The 23,298-nt window shown below is 45.6% G+C and overlaps 1 protein-coding gene across 1 annotated transcript in view; it reads right to left on the reverse strand.

The window, feature by feature from the left end:
• The window catches only part of LOC311244596 (contactin-4-like), a gene marked incomplete at both ends in the record, with an annotated part of 367,297 nt that overhangs the window by 279,850 nt on the left and 64,149 nt on the right, over positions 1-23,298 (reverse strand). Inside the window, one exon of the mRNA XM_084334191.1 lies at positions 15,706-15,838. Within this exon, the coding sequence (XP_084190317.1) occupies positions 15,706-15,838 (133 nt within the window). The remainder of the gene's footprint in view (positions 1-15,705; positions 15,839-23,298) is intronic.

Genomic DNA, 23,298 nt, shown 5'->3' on the forward strand with positions numbered 1-23,298 from the left:
CTGTGTCCCTGTATCACTTGTCTCTGCTGCCCTCTGATTAAAAAACTTCTGTATGTCCATTTTCCCTTTTTTTTGGGCATATTTCAGTTAGTCACAGTAAAAGTCACTTAGTAAAAGTGAGATAATTGACAATATCAATTCTAAATCAACATAAAAAATTGTAATACAATTATTATTATTATTTCTTTTATTAATTATTATTTTTATTTGCCAAGGTATGGCGAGTGCCACACCTTGCCATACCAAAATGACGCCCCTGCTGTCGCGACATCTATCTCACTCACGTCATGACGCAAATTAAAGGGCAATGCTGTAATTCAAAGGGACTTGGTACCCAATAATATTAACTACTTATGTTCCTACATAATAGCCTTAACTATTTATGTTCTTATTCAATGGCATTAACTATTTATGTTCTTATAACTTAAATAGTTATGAATCTGAAACCTGGGTTACATCCTAATGCACGTCCCCATTATCCCAGGACTACATTATCACAATCCTATGGGGTTCTGGGGAGTCGGAGTCATCTAAAGAGTCTGCGATTACCGAGCTTAGACTCTGGAATAGTGACTGGATTATCGTTACTAGTGGGTTTCCTAGTCGGGGATAAATCAGGACTTTTGGAGGTTCTCTATGTCTTGTCGACCTTCTTGGGGGTTCATCTCTGACATCTCTTTCCTCTTCTCTTTCCACATTGTCTTGGACATTCTCCGGTCCATCTCTGACATCTCTTTCCTCTTCTCTTTCCACATTGTCTTGGACATTCTCCTGTCCATCTGGTTCGGTTTCTGGTTCATTCATGTTAGTATTGTTCTCCTCTGAACTCATAACTGGTAAGGTCTTTTCAGGTAGGTTGTTCTCTTCCTGATCCATGTCAGGTAAGTAATTTTCCCGATCCGCTGTATCTGGGTCAGGTAAACTGCCTTCAGTAGGTTTCACTGCGGATGGGATAGTCTTGTTCAGTGTCGTCGGGTCATCAGTTGTCCCTGGAGCTCCCTCAGGAAGAATGACTACGTCTGAGGGGTCTTGCTCAACAGTGGGCACAGGAAAGGGTTGTGTTTCCACCACTAGACCTCCATGGCCATAGTGATAAGTGAGATCAAGATAGTCATCATCTGGGTCTTCTCCTTCTGATTCATTCGAGCTTTCTTCTCTTGGGCTCTGTCGAGTTCTTGGTCGCTTAGGTTTGTCTTTTACAGTAGGTCCATCTTCCTCAGGGGTAGTAGGAAGGAATCCGCAAGGTAGCAGTAAGTCTCGGTGGAGCGTTCGTAGTGAACCATTTCTGGTTTCAGGTCTCACTACATAGACTGGGACATTTCCAGTTTGTTTCACTACAATGTAGATATCTGCTTCCCACCTGTCTGCTAGCTTGTGCTTGCCTCTGATGTGGACGTTTCTGACGAGAACTCTGTCACCTTCCTGCAGGGTAGACTCAACAACTCGTTTGTCGAATCTTGCTTTGTTGCGGACCGCCATCTTCTTTGCATTTACTGTAGCTACTCTGTAACTTGCTTCAAGGTGGGATCTCAGACTGCGGACGTACTGCGAGTGTGAGCCTGGCTGGTAGTTTTTCAGCTTTTCTTCTGATTCTCCAGGGTGCCCAGCATATTAAGCAGAGTCCTGTTGAAGCGTTCAACTGGGTTTCCCCTTGGATGGTACGGGGTAGTTCGTATCTTTTTGATGCCGGCTAGCTCACACAGCTCTCTAATTATGCGGGACTGGAAATCCACACCTTGGTCGCTGTGGAGTTTCTCCGGGATACCGTAGTGGACAATGAAGTGGTCCCATAGGCATTTAGCGACTGTTCGCGCTTTTGATTTGCGGTAGGGATCGCTATTGCGTATTTCGTAAAGTGGTCCGTAATGACCAAGATGTCTTTTGTTTTACTGGAGTCTGGTTCCAAGCTGAGAAAGTCCATGCACAGCAACTCGAGTGGTCGTGTGGCTGTGATGTTCACCAACGGGGCGGATTTCCCTTGTGGAACTTTATGCCGTACACATCGATTGCATGTCCTGATCTTTGTTTCTACTTCAGCTGACATTTTGGGCCAATAGAATCGCTTTCGGACGAGGTCTAGGGTTCGGTCCACGCCCATGTGGCCCATGTCATCGTGAAGGCTCTTTAAGACCATAGGTCTCAGGTCTTCAGGCAGCACAAGTTGATGATGGGTCTGTGCGCCTTCTTGTCTCTTCCGGTACAGGACTCCGTCCAATACTTCTAACCGGTTCCACTCTCTTAGTAGAAGGTAAAGTTCGGGGATTTCTTTTCTGAGTGTCGGTGGAGGTTTCTCCCCTGACTCCACAAGCTGTAGTACTTGACGGATACAGGTGTCGGCTCTTTGCTTTTCTCTCATTTCGGCTGGAGTTATCAGCGGAACGACGGGTAAGCCACCCAGCTGATCTTCTCCTTGGAAGCTGTCTGGGATTGCACTTGGGTGGAGGGTAAGTGATACCACCGATGCAATGCTGGATGGTGTCTCCTTAGAGCCGTTGTCGATCACTTCGCGAACTAAGTGTCTTTCGCAGATGGCTCTAATGATGTCTTCACTCATGTTTGCGTGCTCCTGTTCAGGGAGGTGTCTTTTCGCAAACTGTTGTATTCTTTCCATCTCTTTTCTCGATACTGGGTCATCAGCTGGTCTGCTGTGTGGTCGTCTGGACAGCCCATCAGCATCTTGATTCTGTTTTCCAGCTCTGTATTGCAGCTGGAAATCGAAGGTTGATAGATCGGATAACCATCTGTAGCTTGCGGCATCAAGCATAGCAGTGGTAAGGACATATGTCAGTGGGTTGCTATCAGTGACAGCGAGAAATGGTCTTCCGTAAAGGTAATCCTGGAATTTCTCAGTTACCGACCATTTTAAGGCAAGGAACTCCAATTTATGGGCAGGATACCTGGTTTCACATCTTGACAATCCGCGGCTTGCATAAACGATGACACGCTTCTGTCCTTGCTGCTCCTGGTAGAGGGCGGCGCCGAGACCTAGTGTGCTTGCATCTATGTGCAATATGTAGGACTGTTTGGGGTCGGCTAAACCGAGAACAGGGGCAGTTGTCAGCTTTTCTATGATAGCGTCGAAAGCTGTCTGGCAAGCGGGGATCCATCTGTCATAGAAGAGATCTTTAGGGTCGTAATACTTCTCGGTGTTCACTGTAGCTTTTCTGTGCTTCTTCGTTGGAGGGTATCCGGCAGTAAGTGCGTTGAGGGGTTTCACTATCTTGGAATAGTCTTTGACGAATCTACGGTAGAAAGCGCAGAATCCTAGAAATGCTCTCAGTTCTTTCAGTTTGGTTGGCTTTGGCCAGGTTTTTAGTGTGGTTGTCTTTTCTGGGTCCGTTTCGACTCCTTTCTCAGACACTATGTGGCCTAGATACCTTACGGAGGTCTGGAAGAATTTGCACTTTTCGGGTGATAGTTTTAGCCGATACTCTTTCAGATGGCTCAGGACTTGCATGAGTCTCTCCTCGTGTTCCTCTAGCGTTGAAGAGAAAACGATCAGATCGTCCAGGAAAACGAGGGCTTGCTTCAAGTTCAGTTCTCCCATGCACCGCTCCATAAGCCTCTGGAACATGCTTGGGGCATTTGTTATTCCTTGAGGCATCCTATTGAACTCAAAGAATCCCAGCGGGCAGACAAATGCTGTCTTGTGCTTGTCCTTTTCTTCCATTTCGATCTGGTAAAAACCAGATTTGAGATCTAGCACTGAGAACCATTTGGATCCAGTCAGTGCTGAAAAGGAATCCTCCAGGTTGGGCAGGGCGTATGAGTCCTTTACTGTTTGGAGGTTCAGTTTCCTGTAGTCTATGCATAGTCTGACATCGCCGTTCTTCTTCCTGACGACTACAATTGGCGACGAGAAGGGTGATTCAGATTCTCGGATGACTTCAGTGTCGAGGAGCTGTTGAATGTGGTTGCGCACAGCTTCTATATCTTGAGGGTGTATAGGTCTCGCTCGATGTTTGAATGGCGTCTTTTCATTGAGATTTATGTGATGCTTTATCCTGTCGGTGCATCCGAAGTCGAGATCGTGGTGTGCGAAAACTTCTTGCATGGAGTTCAGTCGTTCAGTTATCCTCTCTTTCCACTCTTGGGGTACTGGAGAGTCTCCAAAGTCAAACTTAAGCTTTGATTTTTGGTTAGGGTCTGTCAATAGTTCTGCGTCAAGTGTCTTGAGGGACACTCATGACTGCATGTATCTCGGCTATCACAACCTTCGGGGACAGGGTGATATCGTGGTCGGACTCGTTCTTGAGGTTGACTGGTATACAATGTGGCAGTTTTCGTGGTAGCTCTGCTAAGCCATCTGATACCAGTATTCCACCTGGCAAGGCCGTTGACCTTGGGGACTCTATCATCACCCATCTTCCTGCGTTGGTTGCTCTGCAACTCACTAATCCCTCGAGGACTTTGGTCTGACCTGGAGCGATAGTTTCAGGGTCTTTGCTATGTAGTTTCACTTTGCCCATGCTGGAATCCGCAGACTGTTTATGTCTGGCTCCAAGGGTTTTCAAGACTACCTTGTAGCCGTATGGCAGGGATTGGTAGTTCTGAGATGTGGTGTCTGCGTACTGCTTGTACAGGATATCTACGGCGTTTGTGCCTATCAGCGCTGATGACAGAGAGGAGCGCATATCAGGCACAATCAGCGATAGGGTGGGCGCTTCGATGTCTACTCCGAACATGCTCTTGGGAAACTTGATTGTAGTCTCGACGTAGCCGAGGTAGGGAATTTCCTGACCGTTGGCTCCTTCCACTTCAAGCAGGTCGTATGAGGAGTGGATGGGTAGATGAGACATGTTCTCTTGATAGAAGGAATTCGGGATCATTGTCACTTGGGAGCCTGTATCGAGTAAGCAGCTGCACTCTTTACCTTCTATGGTTACATGTGCAGTGCATTTAGCTCCAACCAGTCCTTTTGGTAGGGCTACTTCTTTGGTATGGGAGGCCGAGCACATATTGGAGGCTCGCCACGACTGGGACATCTCTCTCGTGACTCAGTTCCCGCCTGTCCCTCAGCAGAAACTGTCTTTAGTTTAAATCAGGCTTGGAGGCTTTGTTTTCAGCGTCCCATGCATGCTGTTTCTCCTCTAGTAATTTCTTTTTCGAGACCACCAGAGAGGGGTTTGGTTCACTCTCGCAGTGGGGTCTTATGTGTCCATCTTCTCCACATCTGAAGCAATACCAGGGTCTTGGTCTATTGCTTGTGTAGTTCTTTGGGTTTGGAGTCTCTGACTTTTGGGACTTGGGAGTACCTGTCAGTCGTCGGCCTCGGTTTAACTGATGCCGGGGCTTGGGAGCTGGCCTCGCTTGTCTTCTCTTGTTGTCGTTCGGTATTCTTGTGAGCTGTGTCTGTAGGTCTGCAACTAGAGCCTTTAAACTTTGGACTTCGGAGCTGGTGTCCGGAATCGGATGTGAAGTGCATTCCTCTTCGCATTGGTTCCAGATGCCCTGGTAATTACTCGATACCCTTGGCTTTGAAACGTTGAGGTACTGTCTCATGCGGCATTCTTTGGAAGAGTGCTTGTCTTCTGCTGTGCGGAGTAACAGGAGGAACTCTGCAAAGGTAGGTTGGTTTCTCTTTCTCTGTTCTAGCTGCAGCTCGGTTATCATGGTGTTGTCCCAGCAGCCTCTGATGAATTGTCTTAGAAGTTGCTGATCAAGGTCAGTTGCAGCTACTCCTCCTCTTCTGTAGGTGGTGTTCAGCATCACCTGTAGTCGTGGAAGGTAAGCTGAAGGTTTCTCTCCATTGTTTTGCATTGTATGGAGGAACTTTGCAAAAAGGTCATCTCCATCTTCGACGGTTCCGAAGGCGGAGTCGAGGATCTCCAGTTACATTCCTGGGGGACATTTAGGTGTCAGGTGTCTTATGATGTCAATGGCGGGTGCCATGAGGCTATCTAGGAGTTTCCGGGACTTGTGTAGATCAGACAATTTTGTGTCTTTGAGAAGAAGCCCCACATTGGAACGCCATGTCTCGTAGTCTACTTCTCTGTCGGGCCAAGGTCTTCGCCCAGAGAAGAGTCTGAGTCTCAGTGATGCTTGGCTGTGCATGGCTGAGTCTTCGCTTCGCACTACGTGCTCCACAATCATCTTTTGCACCTCAGGTGGGTTGACATCGGAGAGTCTCAGAGCAGGTCGTGCATTCTCTTGAGAGCGCGCTGGTGAAGGAGACGGGCTGTGCTCTTGTCGGACTTGCTGCCCTGGGATTGTTCTGGGTGAGGGGCTAGCTTGTGTTGCAGCCTCTGGAACATGTTGGTCTGCCATTTCGAATAATTCCCCACCTGCTTCTTCGTCGAATAATTCCCCACCTGTTTCTTCGTCAGTTTGGGGTTCAGGATCGTTCAGGGTGAGGCCGTCGCCGATGGTGGAGAGTTCTCTCCTGAGGACTTCCGCGAGGTCTTCGCCACTCAGTTTCGCTATCTCTTTTAGGTCTGAGAGATAAGTCTGTGTAGCCGTCTTGCTGACTACAAGTCCATATACGCTGGCTAAATCTCTAATGAGGTAACTAGCGTTGGCCGTGTTTAGTCGGTAATTGGAAAGTGCTTGCACGGCTTCGCTACTTTCGTATTCTATAATAACACGTGGTTCTGGCTCTGACTCGGAAGGGTCTACGAGGAGCTTTCTCCGAATGGAGCCGTGTTTCACCAGAAAGTCATTCAGTTTATCGTCAGTGGTAATATCGGTTATACCGCTGACTATGACCGAATTAGGGATTTTCACGCTGCTAGTTTGAACTACGTCCATCGCTACACGCTATTTAAGTTTCTGACTTAAAGACTGGTCCTCTTAATTGTGATATACTCTTCCTGGCTGGCTCGCCAAATTTATGTAGAACTTGTGTCACCTACTTGTAACAGCTGTTCGCCACGGGCACAGTTCTAGGTACGAAACGAGGAGAGGAGTAATATGCACAATTTAAGAATAGTGGACCAGAGACAGAATTATAACAATAACCGGTGTTTATTCAAATGCGCGCTAGCTAGACATACAGGCATACAGACATAGAGTGCTAATTGGTTGAAGTATCCCTTTTAGATTATTTCAGTAACCTCTCCTTTAAGGAGGGTTAGTTCGATATCAAGTCCTAGATTGATTGGATCAACACATTAGGTTTGGTTCAGATGTCTCTGAGGTTATCTCTAGCTAAAAGCTAGATTCAAGATTGGATATTGGATGTATCCTTTTATCACCAGTAAACTCTATTTCAGTTTATCATTTCAATGGGTAAATGTTTAAACATATTAATTTAAACCTTTAAATGTGCAGGGAACGCAAATACCTTACTAGGTGAAATGCTCCTTTAAACTCTTCCTTTGAAGGTGTAACACAACAAAAGTACCAAATGGAATATTCTAGGTTATGGGAATGCAAATACCTTATTACAGTAGGTCAACTATAATCAATGTCATCAATGGGATTCAAGTATCTTATTGGGTACCCTTTAACTCGTCCTCTTTACAAGAGAACATCAGTAGATCAGGTATCTTACTGGGCGTATTTACCCTTTAAGTCTCCCTTCTTATAGGAGAATATCAATAGTTCAAGTATCTTATTTTAATAAGTGGTTCAAGTAGCTTATCAGTGGTTCAAGTATCTTACTGGGTGTAATTACCCTTTAAGTCTCTCTTCTTGATTCTAGTGTACCCATATATCAAATTAAATCAAATCAAATACAAAATACAATATCAAAGTAACAAAAGGTGAACGGGGTCGAAGCCCTTGGAATGTCCTTGTGTTCAGGTCAGTTCAATCCGTGGAAGTTCTTATGATTCAAGTTCAGTCAGTTCAATCCTACCGTACTGTTGAGGTAACAGGAGTTGGGCAACAGGGGTATTCGAATCAGGCTGGCATTAGCCTTGAGGTATATCAGAGGTTCAGTGGGTTGGCTCGCCATCTTGCATCGTCCGGCACACCGCCTCGTCCCCTCGTGGGCACACGTGGTGATGGGTGGTCTGGACTCCTCCCAGGGTGGAACGGGGTGCTAGAAAAAGTACTTCTGAAATGGTTCCTTCCTAGTTTCCATTTAACCAAATTGAGCTTGGGGTAGTTCGTGTATGACTCAGAATGAAGCTACGGTATCGTTATTAGCTTGTAGCATTATTAGCTTGTAGCATGGAGCTAACCATTTAAGCGATTCGACAAAACAGTCAATGTTGACGAACTCACCAAAACCGCAGGCTACTTTAACTGCAACGCTTCTTCGGTTTTGCAACTGGGGGAATCTTTTATAACTATTTGATAACTGGTTTTATCATGTTATCTCATCTCGTTATCTAGCTCTGTTCAACGGCGTGTTGAATCTCCGGGGATTGTGTCTGTATCTGCGCAGCGCGAGACTCTGTAACGTTGAGACGCTGTAAGGCAAGGTGTGCGCCGTAAAGCAAAACGTCGCGACATCTATCTCACTCACATCATGACGCAAATTAAAGGCCAATGCTGTAATTCAAAGGGACTTGGTACCCAATAATATTAACTACTTATGTTCCTACATAATAGCCTTAACTATTTATGTTCTTATTCAATGGCATTAACTATTTATGTTCTTATAACTTATAGTTATGAATCTGAAACCTGGGTTACACGAGCAAATCACAGATAACCGCGACAAGAATAAGAGCTGTGCATCTCAGCGGTATAACTGCGGTTAGGTTTTGGGGCTGATGCGTTTCCCCCACTTTCAGGTCAAAACTAGGTTAAACATCCAGGGGAACTTGCCAGGTTGAGGCAAGTGCAACCAAATTTGAGACATGGCCCTCCGAAATTAGTGTCTGTAAAGATGTCTCGTTTATATCCGCTGTGAACTGAAGTTTACCCAGAGACATAAAGAGGATTACACTTTTGCTGTTTGGCTGAAATTTTTTTTGTAATGTATTCAGATGCATTTAGACACTTCAATATGCCCTTGAAACCACCTGAGACCGTACAGCATAATAAGATACTTTTAGGCAAGGTTATTGTGTAACGGGCACTTTCATTCTCCTACCAATTCACCGTCAAAGGGAAAAAGGAATGAACAGAGAGAAGAGTGCAAACACAGACTAACAAGAAAAGCAGCCCTTGCAAGAGGGGAGGCTCTCGAGATATAGCTTTTCACAGAGAGGGGGATAAGGCACAATTAGGTTGAATATTAGCCCCTTTGTGGTGATTGGAATTTCACTGCTCCTTCAGATAAAGTAAGCTTGAGGTGTTTCCATTTCTGTTCTTATTTCTCCTTCCTCACGACAGAGAGGGAAGAGAGAAGACAGGAGTTGATGGGGGCTATGCAGTGGAGCGGTGCTCAACGGCAGATTGGCTGATTAGATTGATTTAGTGATTTGGTGTTGCAGCTGGAATGGGTCCAGGAGCTCCAGATGAGACAAATCAAGGGGCCACAGTGACAGGCCAGAGAGGGGGGGCTCTCAGCGGCTGCGGTCGCTGGGTAGTCTTAGATAAATTAATTTGTCCTTGGAGCTCCCTGAAATAGAGCTGGCTCCTCTCTCGGTAGTGAAGAGTCAGTCACTGTATGGAGCAGACTAAACCTCCCAAGGACCCGAGACTTTACTAGAGGCCATTCCCTGTGCTGTCACGGGGTGCCCTCAGGGGTATGGGAAGGCTTCGACAGCACAGTGACGTGTGCTGATTGGACTAATAGGCAACGCGAAATGATGGCAGCCTGAATATCAGCACCATCAGTAAGACAGAAATGAAACATACCAGAACAGAACATATCAGAACAGCTGCTGATCAATCAATTAATGTTGTATATAAGTGGCACAGTTGGTGGCACATGCTGTAATTAAATAGCTAATTAAAACCAAATTTGATTAGATATGGAGCTGGGCACGTTCTCAAAACGTGAACTCGGAAGGACACATTTTTATTTGTATTTGAACTCTTAAATAGGTTCCACATTTCTAGGTGTGGGCGAATTCCGGCGGCGCTATGGCGACTGATTGCTTCATAAGTATTCCAACCGATCCAAGTGATAAGATCTTGTACATTCATTTCAATTTGTGGCCATTAGGCTTAACACCAAGGATCTTCAAGCTACATTAACAGCAGAACACGCTGATGTTATGAGGGATCGTTTCAACCTATTACACATTAAATGCTTGGATTTGCAATTTGCATTTAATTACACAGACAGTAGTACAGCAGCCATGTGGCCCCCATTTGATAGACTGTGAATTAATAGCTTATACGCCTGATGCGCTAAAGCGAATCATCATTTGTCATTTGTTTCCATCTGTCATTGTTTTCGTGGCAAAGGAACTAGACAGGGTAAATTTTCAGAAAATCATAACCCTGAAGGCATTTCGTGTTTATTTTTGGTACACAACATTTCTAGGGGTATTAAGGGGTGCTGAATCCAAATCTGCTGTATACCAAGCTCAGAAATGTCAAATAAGGCCTCAAAATTGAGAAATCCAACATGGCCGCCAGCGCCAGGCTGAAATCTATTTAAGTGCATATCTTTTTGACTAAACAAGGTAGAAACATGAATGAAATGTGTTTTTATATGTTTGCATACATGATGAATTTAAAATCATATCCTAATTTTAGATCAGTTGTGAAAATGTTGCTTGAAACTCATATTTATAGCAGAAACTGTGGTCGTTATTGATGCATAACTCATCAACCAAATAACTTAATAAGAAAGAAAAGAAGGATGATCCCAGGTCATGGATTTATTCATCAAACTCCTTTCTCTTGAATTTTTTATCAACATGCCATTTATGCAAATTAGATAGTCATTAATATGCGTAGTAGCTTAGGTACAGTAATTTATTGTCAGTCATCAATCGTATTCAGGCAGGTGTCACAGGTCTTGCAGTTGCATGATTCATCCAATGCCACTTTTCCTGAATAGAATAGAATAGATTATAATATAATAAAATAAAAATATTATTTTACCATATCAATATAAGTGAATGTTCAAGTTTCTTTATTAGTGTTGTCATACAGCATACAGAATACTTTGCATGAAATGTTTCTTTCTGTGTTGCTCCTGAAAGTGTGCTAGATAATAACAAGATAGTATGAAATAAGTATAATAAGTATAAAATAGAAAGTCAAGAAGTCAAGTACATAAACAAGTGTAAACAACACAATTGTTCAGTGTATCTATATACAGTATGTACAGCTGGTACACAAATGGTGAGGTATAGCTTAGCTTGTGGTGCCACCTTGTAGTGGTGAGGTGCAATAAGGAATGAGAATGATGTGCAATTTCCTTACCAATAATATAAATATAAATATAAAGTGTAAAGTGTGTCTAAAGTGGTAAAGTGGGTGCTACAGTGTGTTGTTTATTTAAGTGAGTGTATGTGCGCTGTGGGTGTGTTGATGGTTTGCTTATTGTTCATTGTTCATTCATTGAGCATCCTGATGGCCTGGGGATAGAAGCTCCTTCTGAGTCTCTCTGTGCTTGCCATGAGACTCCGGTATCGCTTGCCTGACCGCAGCAGTTCAAAGAGGCAGTTGTTTGAGTGGCTGGAGTCTTTGATTATTCTCTTAGCCTTGCCCATGCACCGCTTGTTGTAAATGTCTTGGAGAGTGGGAAGCCCACCTTCAATTGTGCGTTCGGCTGAACGGGCCACTCTCTGTAGTCTGCTGCGGTCTTGTGCAGTGCTATTCCCAAACCAGGAGGTGATATTGCCAGTCAGGATGCTCTCTATTGTGCATGAGTAGAAGTTCTTGAGGATCTTCTGACTCACGTTGAACTTCCTTAAGCGCCTAATGAAGTAGAGGCGTTGTCGTGCCTTCTTGATAACACTGTCAATGTGTGTGGTCCATGTCAAGTCCTCGGATATGTGGACTCCGAGGTACTTAAAACTGTTCACTCTCTCAACCGGTGCCCCGTCGATGCTGAGGGGGCTGTAGTCCCTGACCCCGACCTCCTAAAGTCCACAATCATCTCCTTTGTTTTGCTGACGTTCAGGGAGAGGCTGTTCTCTTGACACCATCCCGCTAGAACATTAACCTCTTCCAGGTAGGCCCTCTCGTCGTTTGCAGAGATCAGGCCCACCACTACTGTGTCGTCAGGAAATTTGATGATTGTGTTGTTGTTCCGCTGTGCCACACAGTCATGTGTGTACAGGGAGTGGAGGAGGGGACTCAGGACACAGCCCTGGGGGGCCCCTATGTTGAGAGTGATGGATGAGGAGGTGCAGTTGCCTGCTCTCACCACCTGGGGTCTGCCCGTCAGGAAGTCCAAGACCCACTGGCAGAGGTCATAGTTCAAGCCCAGGTCCCTGAGCTTGGCTATGAGTTTGGAGGGGATTATGGTATTGAATGCTGAGCTGTAGTCGATGAATAGCATTCTCACATAGTTCCCCTGCCTCTTGTCCAGGTGTGATGCTGCTGTGTGCAGCACATGGGCTATGGCGTCCTCTGTGGACCTGTTGAGGCGGTATGCAAATTGCAGGGGGTCCAGGTTGATGGGGAGGGAGGAACAGATGTAGCCCTTCACTAGCTTCTCAAAGCACTTCATGGCTATGGAGGTGAGAGCTACAGGGCGGTAGTCGTTGAGGCAAGCAGGCTTGGATTTTTTGGGTACAGGGATAATGGTGGACTTCTTCAGACAGGTGGGGATGACAGCCTGTTCTAAGGACAGGTTAAATATGTCAGTAATACCAGGGCCAGTTGGTCGGCACAGACTTTTAGGATGCGGCCGAGGATACCGTCCGGTCCTGCTGCCTTCCTGATATTCACTTTCTTAAACGTCCTCCTCACCTCATGTTCTGTTATCCTGAACACTGAGTCTCCATCAGCAGTGCACCCCCCCCTCCATTGCAGTGGTTTGTAGGCTGGTGCTGTTATTCCCAGCCTCAAACCTTGCATAGAAGGTATTGAGATCATTTGCCAGTTGGATGTCACTGTTCAGATTGAGGGAGGTGCCTTTGTAATCTGTCATCGTTCTGAGGCCCTGCCACATAGCTCTAGAGTCAGCCTGTTCAATTTTATCCCTGTAGCGCCTTTTTGCTTCTATTACTGTCCTCCTAACATTGTATCTCGCCACCTTGTGGTCATTCATGTTGCCTGTCACAAGCCTGGCATTGTATGCTGAGGTGCGCGCTTTCAGAGCCTCGCGGACGGATTTGTCTACCCAGGGCTTTTGGTTTGGGTAAACTCTAATTGTGGTAGAGGGGATTGTTTCTTCTACCAAAGTACAAACAAAGTCCAGCACTGTTTCCGTGTAGTCATTAATATTATCTGTGTTATCGCGGAACACCCCCAGTCTGTACATTCTAGTGCCGCTTGGAGCGTCTCCTCCGACGCCAACGTCCAGCGCTTCACCTCTCGCGATACTACAGGAATGCGCTTGAGACTTTGTTTATACTGCGGTACAAGAAAGATGGTGTCGTGATCTGACTTGCCGAAAGGACTGGCAGCATGTGATTTGTACCCGCTCTTAAATTGCAAGTAGCAATGGTCTAAAATATTCCCGCCTCTGGTAGAACAAGTCACATGCTGGTAGACGTTTGGCAGCACTTTTCTCAGATTGTGCCTGTTTTGTTCTGTCAAAGACGACATCTACTCTCTGGTATTTTGCTCCCATCTTCAACACGGTGTCAGTGAACTTGTTGGCATAGTCACCAAATGTTGTAGTGTCAGGTGGCTTTCCGAGTGCCATTACCAGAGCTTGGCCATCAATGACCAGGCAGCTGGGTCCTTGAAGGGTAAGATCTGCAGGGGTTTTAACTTGTTTCGTCAGTATATTTGCTAACACAGACTTGTTGGTGGAATGTAGACTCCCGTTAGTTGTGGCCAGAGATGGCGGGATGGGCATGAACTCATGCTGGAGGATATTGTCAAGGTCTACCATACGACCTGCTCTGTAAGCTGTGATGAGCCTTTGTAGAATCTGCCTGTCCACTTTGATGGTGTTTTGCTTGTTCTTGGAAAGTTGCACAACTTCATACAAAGAGGCAAATGTCTTGGCTTTGTTCTTTCAAATGGGTAATTTCAGGTTCAGGTGCTGGTCACTATCTGGAGGTTCACACAAAAGTTTGTCCACAAACATGTTCAGTTGTGCCTGTCCAAGGTGTTCTGCGCCAAGTATGGATTCTTGAATCTCCGGTGTGACTACGTCCTTGTTGATGTATGTAAGAAAACTTACAAAAGCACATTTAATTCAGGTTTGTACCTTGTGTAGTCATCCTTAACTCATTAAGCCCCACCATTTATTTTTAGAAAATTCGCCTAAAACAGCATGCTTACATTAAAAGGCTTATATATCCAGATTTATAAGAGCTACTTTCATAAACTTGGTACCTGAAAAAAGCTAAGACTTGGGGGATTCTAATGTTGGTGTCCAACACTGTACAGGTATTACCAAATTGCTGTAGTATTCCTGCAAACACTGAAGAAATGTCATTTTTTTTATCCTCGCCTATACAAAGATTACAGTTAGACAGTCAAAAACACCCTGTTACTCATGGTTGCACCCCATCTATATTCCTACATTCTTCCTCCATAGGTGCAGATGTTCTGTGCAAAGTTTCATGTCAGTAGAATAAAAACTGTGGGTTTAGCACCTGTTCTTGTGGAGAGAGGGCCTGGTGCTGGCGGCCATGTTGGATTTCTCAATTTTGAGGCCTTATTTGACATTTTTGAGCTTGGTATACAGCAGATTTGGATTCAGCACCCCTTAATACCACTAGAAATGTTGTGTACCGAAAATAAACACGAAATGCCTTCAGCACTTTATACAAGCACATTTTCTGAAATTCTGCCTAGTCTAAACCGGGCATTCACATATTTGTTAAGAAAGTCGGCAGGGGCCCCCACTCACACACAAAATGTAGAGAGAGGAGGGGGGCGCACTGAACACTAGCCAAGGCCATCAGCAAACAGGAAATGTTCTCCTCCACCTCAATCCATCAAGTGATTTGAATCAGAGCTTATCAAGAGTCCGATAAGCCCTAAACGAGATGCACTGCGCCGATACTTGGCGAAGCCTTTGGCAGCAGCACTTGAGCCGATGTTCATTGTAGTGGGCAGAGATAGCGGGGAGCCTGGTCCTCCTCCACGACTGATACAGTTCTCTGTCATACATCACATTGTAGTTTCTAGAGTGTGAGTGTGTGTGTGTGTGTGTGTGTGTGTGTGTGTGTGTGTGTGTGTGTGTGTGTGTGTGTGTGTGTGTGTGTGTGTGTGTGTGTGTGTGTGTGTGTGTGTGTGTGTGTGTGTGTGTGTGTGTGTGTGTGTAGTGCATTCCGTCTGGATCACCACTGTGTGTCTCTGGGAAGCTTTATCTCTGTGGTGGTGTTTGATCAGTTGATCTCCTTGCGGCGGTGGAGTTACTTTCTGGATCTCTCCCTCGGATTGACTTGATCTGGGTTAACTGGCGGTCAGTGCGGCCTTCGAAAAGAAAGCCCTCAAAGTGAATCCTACGTGAGATCGATGTAGCACTGCCAATGGAAACATACAGGGCAAAACAACTACAGCCCGTTGCTCTTGAGCCGATGTTCATTGTTCATCGTTAACCGTGATTGACAGCCAAGCAAGGCACTCTGGGCAGCAGGCACCCGTCAGCCATGAGGGTCCACAAGTCCATCCGTCCCCCCCCCGTCTCCAATGGGGATACACCCTCGGTCTCACTAGGTCTCACTCGGTTTCCATGGTACAGCTCTGGGATATTAGCGTTGCCTCAGAGAGTATCTACACAACTGTGTGCGTGGAAAGAAGTGGCTTGCCGGCGGGTGTTGTTAGCTGTACCTGTAGAAGGGCGGGGGGTGTCCCTGGGCCTCGCAGCTGAACACCACCTCTCGACTGCTCTCGGCGGGCTGAAGGGGGAACACCACGCTGCCCGGCTGCTTGGTGAACACGGGCCTCAGCACGACTCCACTTCCTGGTGTGGGGATAAGAGAGAGAACCACATGGTACCAAATAACATTAGCTTTCGATGTTAGCCTTCCACACAAAAGAAAACACTGTCAATATGGGTAGGTGCCTGGTAATAGAGAGATTATTCACCTCCCTGGTAGATACTGTCTGAAAGGCTATGTAGAGGAGGAGGAGGATAGTGTTTAGCGCTGGGTGAGAGCAGCTGAATCACTATATAAAATGTCAGCTTAGCGTGGATCTGAAGATAAGAGACTTTACTTCTACTGTATGTTTTACTTCTTTACTTTTATTTTTACGCACACAGGTGTCTGTGAACTTTAAAGCGCCCACACACTACATGACTTCAAAATGCAAGAAGCCAGATCACACAACACAACACAACTTCATCATTATTATAAATAATAATAATAATAATTGTTATTAGTATTATTAATAATAATAAATAATATTATTGTCATACACTTAGCAATAATAGCACCTTTCATACAAGAATTGCAGCCCAAAGTGCTTCACAGCGGTAAAATAGACGATTAGCATAAAAAAGCTATGCAGAGAATAAGAAAAAGGGTAACAGCAATGCAGATAATAACAATACAAAATATTGACTTGCACAGTTTCAAACATTCTGTCTTCTTGAAGTCGTCGTGATTTTTCACAATACAGAACATGCTTTAACCACAGTAAATTTCCCAGTGTCAAATATGCAGTGTCAAAGTACATTGACTCTTTCAGAGTTATTACAACAACAGTTTGAGTAAAATGCAGACAGTGTTGGTGAAATATTTCGTAGTTAATTGGCTGGTGTAAGAATTACTCTGGAAAGCTCCGACCCATCTCCTTCTCTTGAAAAATCTTCACGGCACGCCATTTTTTCCACGTCGAGGCAGATGTAACTGCCTCCCCCTAATCACAAGTTTCTCCCCCTAATCACATATTAATTAATTAATTCGGTAGCTATTGGCTTCCAGCAACTTGCAAGAGGTAATGTTAATGTTGTTAATACAATGTGGAGGGGAGATTGTGAATTGTATCATCTGAAAAAAAAAACTAAAACACGAGGGAAAAGCCTGATATATTACCAAGCTATCATTGGCTTAGTGACGAACATTTGCACGCCATGTTCTGAGGTAAATTTGTCCTACAGTATGAAATCAATTAACAGTTATTTGGCATTTGAACAACCTTATTCTTTTGTTAAGTCCACAGATTTCAGCGACGGCCAAGACTGCATGTACGGGCGCCATTTCACGTTGGTTTGGTGAGTTTTAGCTTAGCTTGGAAGGTGTCTTGCTAGCTAATGTTAATGGGGAAATACCCTTGAATGATATAAGAGAATAATATTTACACTCTCAAGAGTTATTTAACCTATAGTGTTAAGTTTAAATAACACTATACAGTGTAAGCGAGTGTTAAATTTGTACTCTATTTAGAGTTAATTTAACTCAAACATTTTAACACAGGAGCAAGAGTCAATTTAACACTATTCGTAGTTGGAGTCATATACACTCTGGAATAGTGTTAAATTCGACTCTTTAAGTGTTCATTTGACACTGCAAATTCTGCTTAGCAAGGAAAGACTACTTCTCTAAAATCATTACAGAAAACGCTGAAAACTCATAGAATCCTTTTTTCCACTATTAATCTACTACTCAACACAGCCCCTACTCCTCCTCAGTCCTCAATGGTTAACGCTTTGAGCGCCCCCCCTCTTTCCCCATCTGTACTGCCTGCCAGCTTTTTTTGACCATTTTCACAATATTTCACGCTCTTTGCGGAGCTATTATATATTCTATATTATAGAGGTTTATAAACCTGCTTAAGAGGTTAATAAAGGACTAACCCCTTGGGTCAAATCTGAGGTCACAAGTCTCTGGGTTATCATAGATTCAGAACTGAACTTCAATTCTCATATTAACAAAGTGACCAAAACATCCTTCTTTCATCTCAGAAACATAGCAAAAGTACGACCATTTATTAATCAAAACGATGCTGAGAAGCTAATTCATGCAGAGTAAATTAATTGCCTACTGCACCTTTAACAACAACTTAGTTTCAGTTTCACTTATAGAGAGGATCTAACTTCACGTGAAGCAGAGACTGAAGAATACTAGAGAACAGATGACATGTTACACAACAATGGCAGAGGATTATCAATATTTTGGATTTAAACAGTAGCAGGCAGCAGCAACTGGAGAGCAGCTCAGATGATCTGGTGGTATGTTGTGCTTTTATTTTTTCTCCGATCAGCTGTGAGACTCTGCGGTCCGCCGGAAAAGGTTGACGTGTGTGTTCGCGCGCGCGTGTCTTTTGGTTAACATTATTTGGCGAACAAGAAAACTAAAGAAAACTGCAAAATTGTAATGACCCTGCTGTGTTAAACAATTAATTAATTCATCATGGTTTTGTTTAGGGACAAATAGGCTGTAGTAAACAGGAGAGGAGGAGGGGAGAGCCGAGTGCAGTGTCAGTGCGCGCTGTTGTTAATTCTGTCCGCTTGTTATCTGAGACGTATTCAGCATATGGCTGGATCTACCGCACCGTGACGGCCGTACCGTAAATTCGCGGGACGAATACACGTACCGTTACACCCCTAGTATGAAGTGTAAAGTGCAGTGCAGAGTTCCAGGTCAGTCCCAGTGCAGAATTCTTGCCAGTGTCATTGATATTATTGTGCCACTGTCACTTGGGGGCGGAGGGAAGGGGGGGGTCCTGAGGCATTGATCAGCCTGGTGGCTGAGGGGAATGACAAGCTTTCACAGCCTTTGGGATCCTCAGCCTTCTCCCAGAGGGGAGCAGGGTGAAGAGGCTGTGTCCGGGGTGCGTATACTTTCTACAACGGAGCTCGGTTTCCGGGTTCCTCCGATTGGCCACGATGCCCACGTGACCTCCGCTAGCACGCCCCCTTCCTGCCGCACGCCGCGCTGCGCTCGCCAAGCTCCTGCCGCGCCGCGCTCCCAGCTTCCTCAATGAAATGGAAATCGCTACTTTACATCAGGGTGAACGCTGGCTGTTGGTAACACCACCCACTTCAATGACAGGCTCTCATATTTGCAAATGCATAAACTATTAAAAAAATATACCGTTAACTGGAATATGTTGTTTCTTTACACATATGTTGGATTATGTAATTGGTTTGTCATGACAAACCAATAAAATCGCTACTTTACATCAGGCTGAACGCTGTTATGCTGCCACCACCCACTTCAATGACAGAGCTTGGCGCATTACATCAGGCTGAACGCTGTTATGCTGCCACCACCCACTTCAATGACAGAGCTCGGCGCATTACATCAGGCTGAACGCTGTTATGCTGCCACCACCCACTTCAATGACAGAGCTCGGCGCATTACATCAGGCTGAACGCTGTTATGCTACACCCCACACACTTCAATGACAGAGCTCGGCGCATTACATCAAGCTGAACGCTGTTATGCTGCCACCACCCACTTCAATGACAGAGCTCGGCGCATTACATCAGGCTGAACGCTGTTATGCTACACCCCACACACTTCAATGACAGAGCTCGGCGCATTACATCAAGCTGAACGCTGTTATGCTGCCACCACCCACTTCAATGACAGAGCTTGGCGCATTACATCAGGCTGAACGCTGTTATGCTGCCACCACCCACTTCAATGACAGAGCTCGGCGCGGCAGGAGCGTGGCGCTTGAGGAAGCTGGCGAGCGCGGCGTGCGGCAGGAAGGGGGCGTGCTAGCGGAGGTCACGTGGGCATCGTGGCCAATCGGAGGAACCCGGAAACCGAGCTCCGTTGTAGAAAGTATAGACGCGTCCGGGGTGGGAAGGGTTGGCCATGATCTTTCTTGCCCTCTTCAGCGCCCTGGAGTCGTGCAGGGACCTGAGGGATGGCAGGGGACAGCCGATCACCCTCTCCGCGGAGCGAATCACCCGCTGCAGCTTGGCGAGATATTTTGGCGCTGCAGCGGGGAACCAGGAGATGATGGAGTGTGTGAGGATGGACTCCTTGATGGGCGTGTAAAATTGGGCCATCATCGTCCTCTGCAGTTTGAATTTTTTTCAACTGCCGGAGGAAGAACATCCTCCCCTGGGCCTTTTTAAGCAGGCCCGTGATGTTTAGCTCCCATTTCAAAAATCCCGGGAGATTGTCATGCCTAGGAATCGGCATGACTCCATGGAGGCCACCTGGTGCCTCCCACTCCTGGTATGATGGGGCAGGGCTGCTTTCCTCTGGAAGTCCACTACCATCTACCATCACTGTCTTTAGAGCATTGAGCTCAAGGTTGTTGCAGCTGCATCAGCTCTGCAGCCTCTCGATCTCCCTCCTATAGGCCGACTCGTTCCCCCTGGGTGGTGTCATCAGCAAATTTCAGGAGTTTGACCAAGGGGTGGAGAGAGACACAGCTGTTGGTGTACAGGGAGAACAGTAGTGGGGACAGGATGCAGCCCTGCGGGGAACCGGTGCTGGTTGACCTAGAGCTGGAAATGCTCTTCCCCAGCTTCACCCACTGAGACCTGTTGGACAGGAAGTAGGTAATCCACCTGCAAGTGGAGGCCGGCACCTGCAGCAGGGATAGCTGGTGCTCCAGGATGGGTGGAAGGATAGTGTTAAAGGCCGAGCTGAAGTCCACATACAAGATGTTCCAGCGTATAGTGCAGAGCCATGTTCACAGCATCCTCTGTGGATTTATTGGCTCTGTACGCAAACTGCAGCAGGTCCAGCACAGGATCAGTAATGAGCTTCAGGTGGGCCAGGACAAAGCGCTCCAGGACCTTCATGACCACAGAGGTCAGGGTGACAGGTCTGTAGTCATTAAGGCCCGTGACCTAGGCCTTCTTGGGGATGGGGATGATGGTTGAGGCCTTGAAGCATGCTGGGACGTGACACAGCTCCAGCGAGGCATTAAAAATTGTGGTAAACACCGGGGCGAGCTGGTCAGCACAGTGCTTCAGGGCAGAGGGGGAGACAGACACTGTGCTCCTAAATGATTTTTCTGGTTCGCACAAGTACATTTTTAGGGGCAAATGTGAGTGAAATGCTCGCACTGTAGAGCCCTGGTGAGGAGTGACACAGGTTTTGGTCAGAGGAACACGCTGGAGAAAACACTGAGAGAATGAGCTGTCATTCTTTCCTCATCTCTGGATCTCATATTTTCCCCATGCGACACCCACTGCCTGGTCTCTGTGTTCTCTCTCTCTCTTTGACTCTTCGACAGGTCCAGATCTTTAGCCTGCTTGATATTTTTTGGGGGTGTCTGCAATGCATACACTGTAAGAAAAAAAGCTGCAAGAAAACGGTAAATGTCTGGCATCAATGGTTGCCAAATACTTACTGTCAAATTACAGTAAAATCAAATACATTTACATATTACAACCTTTATTTAATGGTTGATATTTTGATAAAAGGTAATTTACTGTATTTGTATGGCATTTACACTTAAAGTAGAAAAACAAAAGTAATCTGTAAAATAATACAGTGAATTTCCTGTGAAAAAACATTTATTTTTTACAGTGTAGGCAATTCTCTCAGCAGTTCACATCAAACACAGAGTCAACGCCGATTTGCCTCTGATCTGGGTTTTTTTGTCTGCAAACTCCAAAAACTGTCGGCGAGTGGAAAATCATGTAGTGTGAATTCTGCATTATCTACACTGCCTTGACAGTCTTGAGTTTACACCCTGACGGAAGCAAAGGCCAAGACATGCCGGCGATACTAATAACAGACACTTCCAGCGAAGTTGTGAAAGTGTGGTTGCGGCCAATGCACCATGGACAGTGTGCTGAATGCGATGTTAGATCTGTCTGTGCAGCAGTTCATAAGATATGAAAGGGGGCAGTGTGTGTGTTTGTGTGTGTGTGTGACTTGAGCAGAGATAGACTGCATTGTGTGTCTGTGTCTTTAAAAGTGCTTCTGACCGGCCTGTGACCTGACTCGTCGTTAAGGGTCGTTACCTCTCACTCTGGCCAGCAGAGACAAGCGGACAGCACACAGGTGGAACTAATGCAATTTGTGGGGAAACAAAATGTATCAGATAAAAAAATAGTTGAGAAGTATGTGAACGTTTTGAGGCAAAAAAGCATGGTGGCCAATATAGAAAACATGTAAAACCGGAAGAGGAGCAGCTCCCACACGCTAGGATCTCAATATTCCGCAATTCATTCCTATGGTCACCATTAAAAGGCCGAAACCATCCACAAAGTAATAGCACACCATTCCCGATCAAGACAGTATCTTTACCTTTTCTCCTATCTCCCAATTTAGTTGTTATGCCAATTCCATCCTGGTCATTGTGCTGCCCTACTGTCGGTCTCAGCACCATTCTACTATTTTATTGCACTGCACTATTGCACTATTTTACTCTGTCTATTCTATCTTACTCTTTGTATTATTGTCTATTTTTAACCATAATCAAACCATAAACAAGGTGGCCTATTGGGATGTTAGATCCTAATGTGAAAAACTGTGATTTTATGTTTGCACTTTATGTGTTGCCTTCACTGCTGCCAAGTCTGCCTATTTGTCCACCATCATCAATGACTCCAGCCCTCACCCCAAGCCCTCTTCAATGACACTCAAATATACCTGAGCACCAAATCCCCCCACAACCCACCCCTCTCTCACATTGACTCCTGCCTGTCTGCAATAAAAGCCTGGATGCAACAACATTTCCTCAAACTCAACAGTGACAGACCTAAACTCCACCTCATCGGATCAAAGTCCACCCTCAGCAGAATCAACAAGCCCACACTCACCATTGATGGCACCACTGTCTCCCCTTCCTTACAGGCATGCAACCTTGGCATGATCCTTGATCCCACCCTCTCCCTCAAGCTCCATATTCGCCAAATTGTCAAATCCACTTTCTACCACTGTAGCAATATTTCAAAGAGTAGACCCTCTCTCACACGCTCTGCTGCTGAAACACTGATCCATGCCTTCCGTCTTGACTACTGCAACTCACTCCTCTATGGCATCCTACTGCTCCATCAATAGACTCCAAACGGGTCCAGAATGCATCCATCTCCATTGGCTTCCTGTCTCCCATCAATTACAAAATCCTGTTTGTACATAACTTGTAAGTCACTTTGGATAAAAGCATCACCAAATGCCACCCCCCAAGACATAGCTTTCTCCAGGGCAGCTCCCAGTCCCTCGCAGTTTTCCAATCCCACCTCAAGACCCATCTCTTTTCTACTGCCTTCTCTTAGCCACCCCCCTCCCCCAGGGCTCTAGAGTGCGACTGTTTTGGTCGCATTTTGCGACCAAAATTCAGGGCAGTGCGACTGGATGTTTTCCCTTGTCGCACTGGTGCACCTCCCAGCAGGTCTGTATGTGTGTGTGTATGTGTGTATGTGTGTGTGTAGCGTCTTTTTCCCCGTGGCCCAATAGGGTAGACGTTGGGCTTGCGGCTCTGCAGATATATCCTACTCCCGTGGCCATGTGCGTTTTCAAAAAAAAATCTCTGCCTTTGATTGGCTATAACAGG

Source organism: Notolepis coatsorum, assembly GCF_963971535.1.
Source record: "Notolepis coatsorum genome assembly, chromosome: 17".
Classification (NCBI taxonomy): domain Eukaryota; kingdom Metazoa; phylum Chordata; class Actinopteri; order Aulopiformes; family Paralepididae; genus Notolepis; species Notolepis coatsorum.